The 13997-nt window shown below is 42.2% G+C and overlaps 1 protein-coding gene across 2 annotated transcripts in view; it reads right to left on the reverse strand.

Moving 5' to 3' along the window:
- The window catches only part of SYNPR (synaptoporin), a 289300-nt gene that overhangs the window by 53580 nt on the left and 221723 nt on the right, over nt 1-13997 (reverse strand). For both annotated transcript variants that reach the window (XM_061618735.1, XM_061618736.1), the window contains one exon: nt 6895-7019. In XM_061618735.1, coding sequence (XP_061474719.1) covers nt 6895-7019 — 125 coding nt within the window. The remainder of the gene's footprint in view (nt 1-6894; nt 7020-13997) is intronic.

A 13997-nucleotide genomic window follows, 5' to 3' on the forward strand; every position in this document is an offset into this window, starting at 1 on the left:
GCTGGGAGGAAGGGTGGGATACAAATAAATAAATACATAAATATTTGCTAAAATCCATTGGTCATCACAGATAATCAAGTTGAAAGATGCATTTTAGTACAGGTCATTCCACAGGCATCAGACCTCATTTTCTGAGATAAATTTGTGTCTCATCTGTTGTGCTGCTAGAGCAAACACAGAAACATTTTATGTAATGTATTTATCCTCATCAACCAATAAGGTACAGATGTTCTCCCAACTGTTCAAAAGAGGAAACTGCCTCAAGAATATCTTGTGAAACCTATCCTTAAGGGAATTGTACAGGGAAGAATATAATATACCTTCTGCCTCTCTCTGGCCACAAATGCACAAACAACCATTTACAGGTAATCCTGCATATCTCCTCTGTAAGAATGCTGTGGGCACAGTATGAAATCTCAAAAGCAGGAAATACTTTCTTCATCGCACCAAGAGATGATTAAAAAAATAGTCTGGAAGACCATAATCAGCTTTAACAGAACAACAAAATGGTAAGAGCTGCAATAGTTTGAAGATAACATCTAGGTCTCATTCTTTAACTTTATTTAATGCACTGCCTTGTAGCTATAGGAGGAACAGCATTGAGGGCTGGGAATCAGTCCATACTTAATCATAATGGCTTAGTATTCAGCCCAATTTTGCACAGATCTAGTTAACATTTGCTCAAAATAGGGCAATCTTGTATCTGGCATATACTGTAATTTCAATCACTATGAACCCTGGATGATACTGAAGAAAACCCATCCTCAAATCTCATCATGGCAATAGGAGTTCCACGTTGTAGGTTTAAGAGAAACCTCAAAAAGAAATGTTGAGTAATTGGGTAGCCTCGTGCCCACATGCTCCATCCGTTTGCCACTTTCCCTCCTTTCTCAGTGTGCTGCTATTGAAGACTTCCTGGGATGATTATACAGCCACTCAGCCAGCATGGATTTTTCACATTCTGCAATGTTAAATTTAATATACCCCCATGCCATCCTGATGCTTCCTATAAGATCAATTAAAAACAAAACCTTACAAAATTTATAGTCCTGAACTCAGAAACGCTTGCTTAACAACCCTCTAAATTTTCATGGTGATATGCAAAACAGAGAGTTCAAAGTGTAAAGAGAGAGAGAGAAAAGCAAACCCCTGTTGGACTTTTTTCTGTCAGTGGTCTCATGTTGTTGTTATGTGCCTTCAAGTTGATTACGACTTATGGCGACCCTATGAATCAGTGACCTCCAAGAGTATCTGTCATGAACCACACTGTTCAGATCTTGTAAGTTCAGGTCTGTGGGTTCCTTTATGGAATCAATCCATCTCTTGTTTGGCTTTCCTCTTTTTCTACTCCCTGCTGTTTCCCCCAGCATTATTGTCTTTTCTAGTGAATCATGACTTCTCATGATATTGTCCAAAGTATGATAACCTCAGTTTCATCATTTTAGCTTCTAGTGACAGTTCTGGGTTAATCTGTTCTAACACCCAATTATTTGTCTTTTTCGCAGTCCATTTTATGGGCAAAGCTCTCCTCCAGCACCACATTTCAAATGAGTTGATTTTTCTTTTATCTGCCTTTTTCACTGTCCAACTTTCACATCCTTACATAGAGATTGGGAATACCATGGTCTGAATGATCCTGACTTTGGTGTTCAGTGATACATCTTTGCATTTGAGGACCTTTACTAGTTCTCTCATAGCTGCCCTCCCTAGTCCTAGCCTTCTTCTGATTTCTTGACTATTGTCTCCATTTTGGTTAATGACTGTGCTGAGGTACTGATAATCCTTGACAAATTCAATGTTCTCATTGTCAACTGTAAAGTTACATAAATCTTCTGTTGTCATTACTTTAGTCTTTTTGACATTCAGCTGTAGTCCTGCCTTTGTGCTTTCCTCTTTAACTTTCATCAGCATTTGTTTCAAGTCATTACTGGTTTCTGCTAAGAGTATGGTATCGTCAGCATATCTTAAATTTTTGATGTTTCTCCCTCCAATTTTCACACCTCCTTCATCTTGGTCCAATCCCACTTTCCGTATGATATGTTCTGCGTACAGATTAAACGAATAGGGTGATAAAATACACCCCTGTCTCACACCCTCTTCTATTGGGAACCAATCGGTTTCTCCATATTCTGTCCTTACAGTAGCCTCTTGTCCACAGTATAGGTTGCGCATCAGGCCAATCAGATGCTGTGGCACCCCCATTTCTTTTAAAGCATTCCATAGTTTTTCATGATCTACCCAGTCAAAGGCTTTGGTGTAATCTATAAAGCACAGGGTGATTTTCTGAAATTCCTTGCTCCGTTCAATTATCCCACGTATGTTTGCAATATGATCTCTGGTGCCTCTTCCCTTTCTAGAACAAAGGACAAGTACGACTAGCGCTGTGACTAATGATGCAGCTGGGTCAAAGCCGAAAGGAAGCCTAGAGGCTAATGCGCACAGATGTGAAAGGAGAGTCCAGAGTTGTACGACACACACAATAGGAACATGGAATGTGAGAAGCATGAACCTGGCCTCCAAGAGGTCTTCTGCATCTTTAAAAGTTGTGAAGGGGGAAGGGAGAATTCCACCTTGTGATTTTTCTCATTACAGTGTTGCAAGAACACCTGCACTTGGCTGACTTTCTCTTCTCCTAAAGATACAGGATCAATCACAGGCCAGGAACCTGGCAACCCTATTGCCCACCCACCCAATCCCCTCCCCTTCCCCTCCCCTTGCCCTTCCTCCCGCCCCTGCCTCTGCTTCCTGCCCCTCCCCCAGGTCAGTTTCACCTATCCTAATCATTAATGCACAGGAATAAATCCCATTAAACTCAAAAAGCATGCAAATGATCAAACCTGCCCTCACCTTCTCCTCACCATCTTCTCCCTTTTTCCCCTTCCCTCCCCCTTTCTTTGCCCCTTTCTCCCCCTTCTGATCCCCTTCCAATCCTCTCCCCCTCCTTCCCCCTTCTTTCCCTTCCCTTCCTCTTTCCCTCTCTTGTCCCCTCCCCCTCCTCCATGGTCAGTTTTATCTATTCTAAGCATGATTGCACAAGACTAAATCCCATTAACTCAATAAACACACAAATGATCAGACCTGCCTTTCCTCTTCCTCCCCCTTTCCTCCCCTCTCTTCTTCCCACCCCTCTTCCTTCTTCCTCCTCCCCTGCTCACTTCAGCCCTCCCTTCCTCTTCTCCTCATCCCACATGGTCAGTTTCACAGTTTTAAGCATGATTGCACAGGTGTAAATCCCACTGATCTCAATAAGCATGCAAATGATCAAACCTCCTTTCTGAGATATTGTTACCAATTTCTTCCAAGCTACACAGGAAGTGGAGTGGACTGTGAAAAATCAACCCAAATTGTGTTTGTATTTTTACAAATTTGTAGGGCAGTACAATATCTCAGAGAGGAGGCCAGGTCTCCTGCTCCCCTGATGCATTCACCATAGCCGCCCAATTTTCCTGCTTTTTAAAGGTTGATAGAAATATCTGTTTGCTATAAATACATTCTTAAACCGCAAGGTGTTCTTTTTTTTTTGCCTATAAGTGAATTAACCATAGTTCCTGGAACATGTGAATTGGGAAATTACAGTTACAATTATGGGAATAAGCCAGGATCTTACTTAAACCAGGATTTGAAATTTGAAATTTGGTTTAAGTAAGATGCTTGATTGTTGCACTCCTGGTAACCACAGTTTTCAAACCTCTCAGGAAACTATGGTTAATTAACTAAGGAAGTCTTTAATCACAGCACACGAAAGAAAGGAGGAGGGAGGTGTAAGGATTGAGTGTGCAGGCAGAAAGCTTACATATATCTCTGCTCAATAAGCTATGTATTTCCAAACTGGGCCAAATAATGCTTTCAAGCTTTCTTTAACTGACCCTAAAATAGATATTATTATACACTAATCAAATATATAAACCAACATTTTAATAACTTCTATTACAGAACTCTCCCCTCCCTTTATAGCATTTATTCTGTAAAGAATGCTCATGAAATGTGACTTGTTTGGAAGGGAATCGAATTATAAATTTGCATAACACAATTTTCTGAAGCTGCTTCATGAATACTAAAAGAAGCAAGAGATGAAAGACTGTGTAGAACACAGCAAAGTTAGCAAAAGAACACTTGTAATAAAGGGCAGCACAACCTATGGAGCACAAGTATGCCATAAATATCTCATAAATTAACAACAATTCACAATTTTGCCAGCTGCTCAGATCCATTTAGAGAACATCATTACTATCAATAAAAGCATAAATGAAATTCAAAAGCAAAACAGCAAACATCTGATGGAAAGAGCCATTTTACCGGCAGATGGTGATTCCTTCTTTAAAAAACATTTCTTGAAATAGAATTTGTATGGAAAGAAATAGATATCTATGAATCCTACTTTTAGGTTTGGGAACTTTTTATAGTGTAGGGCATGACAGTTTAGATGCAAGGCGGGTAGAGAAGGCAGATATCCAGACTTTTTTGAGTCACATCTGCTTGTGAAAGCATTATCTCTTATTAACAGTGGACTCCTACAAATATTTAATTGTTAACTTTTGGCACTGGACCCTCACCCTAATTTCCACACTTGTATATCATATAAAACAAGCTAGTGAAATGCATCAGAATTATCTCTAGATTAAGTAAATTGTTTTCTAGGACATTTTATCTCAGATTCTATGAACTGTAGCCACCTTTGCATCTTTTGCAAAGCTAATGTTTTAAAAAGTCAATTTGTTGGTTGAGACAGACATTCTAATTTATTTATTTATTTATTTAACTTAGTAGTCACTACAAAAAACTCTCTAAGCGACTTACAGAAGTGTAAGAGCTAAGACAATATAATGTTAAACTAAAAACAATACACTTCAGTAAAGTGTATGAGAGACTGAAAGAACTGGGCATGTTTAGCCTGGAGGAGAGAAGACTGAGGGGAGATATATAGCATTCTTCAAGTACATGAAAGGTTGTCACATAGAGGAGGGCTGGGATCTCTTCTTGATCATCCCAGAGTGCAGGACACGAAATAATGGGCTCAAGTTGGAGGAAGCCAGATTTCGACTGGACATCAGGAAAAACGTCCTAACTGTTAGAGCCATATGACAATGGAACCAATTACCTAGAGAGGTAGTGGGCTCTCCGACACTGGAGGCATTCAAGAGGCAGCTGGACAGCCATCTGTCGGGAATGCTTTGATTTGCATTCCTGCATTGAGCAGAGGGTTGGACTCAAAGTAGGCCCCTTCCAACTCTACTATTCTATGATTCTAAGCCATTTCACTAGCTCATAAGCAGACTCAGCAGAAACAACAACAAACTTCAGCAGCAAAACCATTCCATCAAATAGGCCATCAGCCAACTTGTCATAATCTGTCAAATGCCTGAGGGAAACAATAGTTCTTAACCTGCTACCTGAAATATATTAATGATGGTGCCAGGCAGACCTCACTGGAGAGAGCATTCCACAGCTGGGGAGCCACAACCAAAATCCTTATCTCCATTGTTGACACTCTTTGAACCTCCCTCAGAGGGGGCACCCAGAGGATGGCTTCAGATGAAGAACAAACCAGGACTTTGAATTGGGCCCGGAAACATAAGGGCAGCCAGCGCTGTGATCTGCTTGCCTTAAATCTCTCAGTAATCAGCTGGTCATATTCTGCAGTAGGCTTCCTCACCATCTTCAAAGGCAATCCCACATAAAAGCACATTGCAATAACCTAATCTTGAAGTTACCAGAGCATAGATTGTTGTAGCCAGGTTATTCCTGTCCAGATAGGGCTGTAGCTGGGCCACTAATCAAAGCCAGTGGAAGGCACTCAAGTGACAGCAGTAGATACAGGAGGAACCCCCCCAAAAAATACACCCTATGGACCTGCTCTTTCAGAGCAGGCTCTACACCAATCATCCAGTCAGAAGAACCACCCACTAGCAGCATTTCAGTCTTGCCTGGATTAAGCTTCAGTTTATTGGCCCTCATCCAGTCCATTATCACAACAAGCAACCAGCTCGGCACATTCACCACCTCATGCTTAATACCAAAACAGCATTATTTTCCTATTTAAAAAAGTAATTAAATTGGAGGCACTTGAGAGGCTATTCAAGGAACAATTCAGAGGGTATTCACCACTATTCTCACACCTCTTCTCATTAGGAATAATAATTAAAACAAATGGGCAGAATTTACAAGATGGAAACTTTTAATTACTACTGCTAACCAGGATTTGTGACTAAACATTATAGGAAGATCTTAGCCGTGGGGAAGGACACTGCCATATAGTACAGAGTGCTTCCAGAAGCAGCTTGCTGGGTGGGGCAGAACTGCTGTGACAGCTTCCCAGCAGGTGAATTGCTGCTACTTACCGGGAGGGAGAGAAGGAGGGGGAAGGGTGAGGTGGTGGACCAGCAGGAGCCAATCCGAGTGCTTCTTTAGAATCTTCATTTTAATTCTACTTTCAGCTAATTGTGGGAAAGCAAGGGTTCTCATGTAGAAGCAACTAGAAATGCACTAATAAATAAAAACACCTTAGCTACAATATGTCTTTTTCAGCAGGAATCATCTACAGTAAACAGGTGTCTATGCTGAACTACAGTAGACAATGGTGGATTGTCCATTGCTATGAGATAGCAATGTGCAATGTGCAACAAAATACTTCTGCTGGCACAAGGTGATTTCCCCTCCTCTCCCCCCTGTATGCATCCTGTGTCGTGCCCAAATCTGCTCCAGAGGGTTGGGGGTACCCCATAAGAGATTTAGGGGGCATGCAGGGGAGGAGAAGGGGAAAGTGTTCCATTGAGCAAGGAGGAATCCTTGCACTGACAAAATGTTCACCTTAGCACTATATTGAATACAACCCCATGAGTCCCAGTGATGCGTTACGCTTTTGCATGTGAATGATAATGAACTACAATACATTACCTGAATGGATAGGCAAAGGCTATGTCAATGCTGAGGTCACTTTCTGTCTTGTTTGCACAGTCCACTCTGAGCCGCAGTCCTCCAGAATAGCCACCACATGTTGCAAATGCAAAGATTGCAAAAAGCTGTGGGAGAAAAATATTTTAGCTTATCCATCGATGTAATTTTAGCACATATAAACATTTATGGAATAGCAGTTATGACTGAACAGTTACAGCTGTGCTCTGAAAGAGGGGAGAGGCAAGTGAAAGTCAACAGGTTCTTGCAGTATATTCTTAATTTTCTTAATGATACTACACCAGTGTTAAATCAAAAGTCAGTGATTGGCCCTCCCAGAGAAACAGTATTTCAAAGGGTTGCAGCTCCCAAATGAGAATAAGCAGAATTATTAGAAGCTGTTTATCTAATTTTATTTGTTTAGATTAGGGATAGCCAGCATATGCCCTCCAAGCATCATTGGACTTTAACTTCTGTAAGCTCCTACAACCACTAGCAATGGTCAGGGATGATGGTAGCTGGATCCCAACATCTGGAGGGTGCCATATTGGCTCTGACTTAGATGTATAAACATCCCATGCTGAAAGTTTGGTGGGAGTTAACTAAAAAAAAAACCCTCCCAGGAAACCAACATATTTTCATCAAATGAAAGCATTGCTGACATTTCCTATCCTTTACTAGCTTCATTTTTAGTGATTACCTCCTGCTTTTATCTACGGGTTAGCCCTCATTAGTACTATCCTTTTAGGACACACTGACTCCTCATGCCCATTTTGCACCGATTTAATTCAACATGATGAGCCTTATTTAGGAAGTCCTCTCACAATTCTTCAGACATCATTGATTTTTTTACATTCTGAATCAGGAGCCATGCTTAAAGAAAATGCCTCATGTTCTAAGCACTAGCCATTTGTCTCACAAGACTGCATCCAACAACTTAGAAGAGTAATTTCAGGTTATCAGATATTACATGCAGTAATATATCAATGCAAAATGGCACAAGGACATTCCAGAGCAGAAGCGAAATCACCAAACTACAGTCTGCGAGGAATTCTAATGGTGAATCAATGGATAATAAAATATAATAAAGTTATACCTTCATACAACTTCCCATGATGATCAACTTTATTTATAGAAAATGTACAACCCGTTCTCCCAATGCATACAATGTGCCACTGTTTGATTCACCTAGACATTTCCCCCTAACAGTGGAGACCAGCTGTTATCCAGGAGAAAGAGTTGTTGGACTGAAATTTCCCCTCTGCTAATGGATTCATTGTGCTATTCACATTGGCCAGGCACTGCATCTCAGGCTGCAATCCTATGCCCAGTTAGTTTTGAGTAGACAGGTTTGTCAGAGTCCGTCTTCCATTTGTGCAATAATAATTATGGCCTGTCTTACAGGATTGTTCTGACGATGAACACAGTGCAGGATGTAAAGCAAACTAAAAAAAAAAGTTGCTGGTCTCTTTTGACTCATTTTATACTACCCAACTGAACCTAGACCTGAGTGTGCAATGAACTCTTCAACAAGTAGCCCACTATGAACTTACTCAGTATTGTGCTTCTCACCCCACATTAAGAAATGGTGAAGTGTAGTGGACATGATAATCTCCTAAACTATTGGAGAAAGGTTGGAGAACCTCAGGCTCAGAAGCCAAATGTGGCCCTCCAAGCCTCCCTGTCTGGCCCTTGGGACTTTCCCCAAGCCACAAACACTACCTAGGCTACAATCCTCATTGGCCCTTCCCTTTTGCTTGCATGTATACAGTGTAGAAATCTTGGGCTTTCACATGCCTGGAATGTAGTCTTCCGTACAAAGATAATGAGTTGCATCATGTGCTCAACCCATTTTTGCCTCTGGTCCCAGCCACCACTGGGATGCAAACCCCCCTGAAGTTTGCCCACGGAAGAATGTGACCTGTATTAGAGTAAATGTTGAATCCATAACACCTTGAACTGATCACAGTGAAAACAGACATAGAATTGGTGTGATCAACATTGCCATTCTGTTGTACCCAGTTCACAATGTGGTCTTAGGTGAATCACTAGCTCTGCCTCTGTTAGAGTTTGGTGTATATTGTAGAGGAATGCAGAAATAGTCTGGTAACACTGTTGGTTGAAAGAATAAAGAAACATAAGGTTTATTACTACTGGGAAATAAAGTCATACCGACTGCAGATACATATGTGGCCATTGTGGAGCCGTGAGGCTTGCACACAAAGGCTCTATCTCTGACTAACAGAAAAGGAGGGCAGTAAAGCCGGAGCAAAACAAACACATTTAAAGAAGGAATCAGCAAGGGAAAAATAGGTTGCCTTTCTGTCTATTGCTCCCCACCAGTTCAGGTTACTTATTGCAAGTGTTGGTGCTTTACTCCCTACAGTCTCTCCCCCCCCCCACAATACAGGATAAATACTGACCATACATAATTGCTGCAACAGTTGCAAGATCATGTATGTGAAGCCCTATATCACTGCAATGCAAGTGCCACTCTTTTCTCTGCTTGTGCTAATACAGCCACACAGAGAAAGGCAGTCTTCCCCAGCACTTCTGATCCTATACTTGACATCTGCTATGGTAAAGAGAAAAGGGGGGGGGGAACAGCCATATCTGACAAGAATTTAGCATTTTCCATTCCCTTACACTTGGTACATTTTTCCTGCCATGGGCTAAACATTTTCTGGACAGATTGTGACAATCAGAGAAACTCTGACAGAGTGTGTGTGCTGTTTGTGTATATGCCCTTGTCCTTTATTTTGTGCAGGAGCTCTGGTTTCTCCCCCAGGGTCCCAGAGGTTTTTTGCACTCATACACCTCACTGTGGAGGAAGTGCACATATCACAATTTGGACCATTATTGGAGATACACCAAAAGAGGACATCTAAGTCACTTGCCCATCTTTTAGTGGGGTGGCGTTGACTTGGATCTCTCTCTCTCTCTCTCTCTCTCTCTCTCTCTCTCTCTCTCTCTCTCTCTCTCGTATTGTTGATTGTTTTTACTCTTGTTTTTAATGTTTGTTTTTGTAAGTTGCTTTGAGTTCACTTTTTTTGAAAAAAAGAGAGCAAATAACAACAACAACAACATATGTTTGAATGTCTAAACGAAGCCAAGGGATGGACAATTGCTAAGGGAGCTAGCACAAAGAGCAGAAAAGAGCCCTTAGTCACATAGAATTGCTCTCAGGACACAATGGATTTAATATACCCTTTTTAGTCACTGCAGCTCATGACATACATGACTCAGCCTCACCGTCCTTGGCATTTATCATATTTTCCAATATTTTTCAAAGAAAAATACTTATTTTTTTACATGCACAGAATGTTCATAGTATGCTTGTAAGTGGCCCAATCCAAATGAATAATCCACTGTTAGTGGCATACCCTAAACAAATATATCATGTTTTGATTTAAAGGGTTGTATTCAACTAAGTTCCAGAATAGACCCACTGAAATTAATAAAACTAATTTAGTCAGGTCCATTAACTTCAATGGGTTTACTCTAAGTAGGATTAGCATTGGATACAACCCAAAACAAACAAATACTGCCAGAACCCAAAAATGCATGTGCATGTGCAGGACAGCAGTTTGAGGGAATAGGTGGTCTCTGCAGTAATTTAGCCAGGTAGAGGGAATTTGACCGGGGGGGGGAGCATAAACAGACAGACCTGATCCTGTGTTTCATCCTGGTACACGTGTTGTGGGGCAGGGAGAAACAGGGCTCTGTTGAACCCTGTAAGGCAGCAGTGCCCTTCCAGATATTGCTGGACTACAATTCCCACCATCTCTGATCATTGGCCATGCTGGCTGGGGCTGATGAGAGCTGGTCCAACAACATCGGAAGGGCCACATTTCCCCCATCATTTCTATATGGCTGACCTATGCAGTCTCATGGGGAAGGGCAGTTCCCTAAAATTTATGAATGTCAAAATTTAGTACAGGCAAGCCACATTGCCAAGTCTAGCCTTGAAGAGACAGAGAGCATTGTCAAAAAGCTAGAGCCGGCAGGTAAAGTCTAGTGTTAGGCCAGAGGTAGCAATGTCAGTGGTAGCTGGTGGCTCCAAGTCAGTGGGGCAGTGGAATCCGCTCTGGGTTTTAGTCTGAACTTCCAAGAAGCTGTCCAAGGTGCCAGAGAGGATTCCACTGGCCCACTGACATGGAGCCACCAGCCACTACTGAGCAATGTGATACCCTCCAGATGTTGTTGGATTCCAACTGTCATCAGCCTCAGCCAGCATGGCCAATGGTGAGGGATGATGGGAGTGAAAGGCCAACAACAACTGGAGGGCACCATGTTGGCTACCCATGTATTAGGTAAACATTCAGAGTACAAAAACAACCAGTGCTGAACCATATAACTAGGCAGAGTTGGAAAGCAGATGACATATTGCAGCATTCTACACTCAAACCAATTTACTAAATCTTCTTGGAGGACTACTTTCATTACAATGAGAATATGGGCATAAAAGGAGAACAAGGACAAAGTCTATTTCTTTTATTTAAGTCATTGTAAATATTGCATGCTGCCTACAAATGAACACAAGACAAATCTAGCAATAGGTCCTAACATTCTTCTCTTGCAGCTCCTTGCACGTTGTTTGGTCCCTTGTTGCCCTTGTGCTGCTTTTAGCACAATTAACAGTACTTATCTGATTCTGCCTCTCAGGACTGTGGGCTGCTGAATTCTAGCTTTATAGTTCAGAATTTATTCTAGCACATCCTGACAATTTGAGTTGGAAGGAATTTGGGATTTCCAGAAAGAAAGACTCAAACGGCACACAACAATTAACAAAAGCAAACTGCATTTGCACAGCCTTGTCAAGATCATACCTTTGACCCCAATTCAGAATAATTACCACTCTCTAGTTCTGAATCCACAGTCACACATATTAGGACCTCCACTTTCAAAAGAAGGGCTGTAGCATCTGCTTTGCACGTAGAAGACCCCAGGTTCAACCCCTGACATCTCTAGATGGGGCTAGGAATGTCCCCTGCCTGAGAGCTACTGCCAGTCAGTGTGGACAGCCCTAAGTTAGATGTGCCATTGTTCTGACTTGACATCGGGCAGCTTCCTGTGCTCCTATGTTAAGAGGGAAAGTTGCCTTGAGCCAGGTCAGGCTATTTGTTTGCCTAGCCCAGTATTGTCTGCTCTGATGGGCCGTGGCTCTCCAGGGTTTCAGACAGAGTGGTCTTTCCTATCACCTGCTACCTGGTCCTTTTGACTGAAGATGCCAGAGACTGACCCTGGGACCGTCTGCATGCAAAGCATGTGCTCTGTACCGTTGGGTTATGGCCCCTTCCACAATTTAAGGTGGCAGCCACATCTGACCCGTTTCCCTGTGGGTTCATCCAATGGTTCTGCAGTAACATTTAAAAGCTGATCACCACGTTCCAGCCTAACGTGGGAAGGTAAGGCCCTAAGTCAGGGCTGGCCCTATCATTAAACAGAGTGACGTGGCCACCTCATGCAAAAGATTTTTGGTGACATGAAATAGTTATTGAATTTATTATTGTTGCACTTTGACTTTCAAGAAGAGATTCTTGTGGAAGTTTCTGCCTCAGGTGTTAAAATAACTTGACAAGCCCCGGGATACTATGCACCATGACTGGGGGAAGGGGTTCTATTTGTTTCACCCCTCTCAGGCAGCAAAAGGTCTTGGGCCAGCCCTGACCTAAGTTCTTGACTGAAGGGCCCCTGGCTATAACAAGCTATTCAAGTATGTTAAGTTATGAACGCTCTGAGAGTTCAGTCGGAGCTGCCGTTCAGCTGCTCGTATATCCCAAACAATAGCAAGATTTAATAAAACGCTAATGAAAGAATTTGTTCAGGGCCAGGTAGGTCCAACTGACAGGCAAAAATGCTGGCAGGTAAAATGGAAGAGGCGACTCCGTGTGTATTTTGTTGTTATATATTTACACTGAAGCTGTAATTGTTGCTACTATGTCATGAACAATAGACCCCTCACAAGTAAACAAGGCTCAATTATTTCCTCCAACAAAACCCTTGGAGCTGCTCACCCCTTGGAATTAATTGAGCAGCACAGGGAGCTGCACTGTAAATTGGTTTTAATCAGGCAGCTACAAATTGTGAGACAAAGTCAGAAAACAATATATTTTGGGAGTCTGGGAAATGCATGGGAGAAGAGACATTTTTTCTGTTTGCCTAATTAGATTCCAGTGCCTTTAATATATTGCAAATGTGCAAGACCTCTTGCACCTCTTTCCACATAGATGGTTATAATTAAAATATATATTTTTGGGATTGGGGCCAGGAGTGACCCAAGAGGTTTTGATGCCTGAGGTGAAGATGATGTTCCCTCCTCTCTACATGCGATGTACAGATACCAACAGGACTGGCAGTCGAATCTTGCTTGAACTCTGGTAGGGTGCTTTACCACAACAGAGGGTACTAGAGTGGGCACTGCTTCTACCCTCCAGCATCTACTGCCCGAGGCAGCTGCCTCACTCATTCTAAGGGTAGGGCCAGTCCTCACCTGGGCAATCACAATGTATATTTCCAGGGCAATCACTGACAGCCTTTAAGGAGCCATTTTAAAAATTGTATTGCACCTCCTGTAAATGTCCTTTAATGGCAAAAAGAAGCCATTCTGTTTTAAAAGAGCCAGGTTCATTCATGTATCAAAAGCTGACTGTAAAACACCAAGAAGGTAACCACTAGGGCTGATATGGGTGTCTTCTTTTAGGGGAATCCATTTGGTTTTCTGGACAGAAGCCGATGGTGTGTTTTAAAGATACAGTTTTGCTATGCAGTGATTGGAAGAGACATAGAGCTGCCAGATAAGAGCTTGTGCTTCCACCAGCAGTAGCAGCTTTTAACATTTCCTTACAGAGGTTCATCTTAGAACGTTGATTTTGTCCTGAGACAGCAGTGGACAGTGATGCTCATCTGACCCCTGGTAGGTTGCATCACTGCTGCTAAATGAGAGGGAGAAGGGGAGGGGCAAAGTGGCAGCAAGATTTGTACAATGTCAGCCTCATTGCTACCTCACCCCTCTTCCTCAGCTTTCAATCCCAGTCTATCTTTTGTCATGACCACCTAATTGTGGTGGGCCTCAAAAGAAGGTTCTCTGTCTTCCTAAGCTTGGA

This window comes from Rhineura floridana, chromosome 3 (assembly GCF_030035675.1).
Source record: "Rhineura floridana isolate rRhiFlo1 chromosome 3, rRhiFlo1.hap2, whole genome shotgun sequence".
Classification (NCBI taxonomy): Eukaryota; Metazoa; Chordata; class Lepidosauria; order Squamata; family Rhineuridae; genus Rhineura; species Rhineura floridana.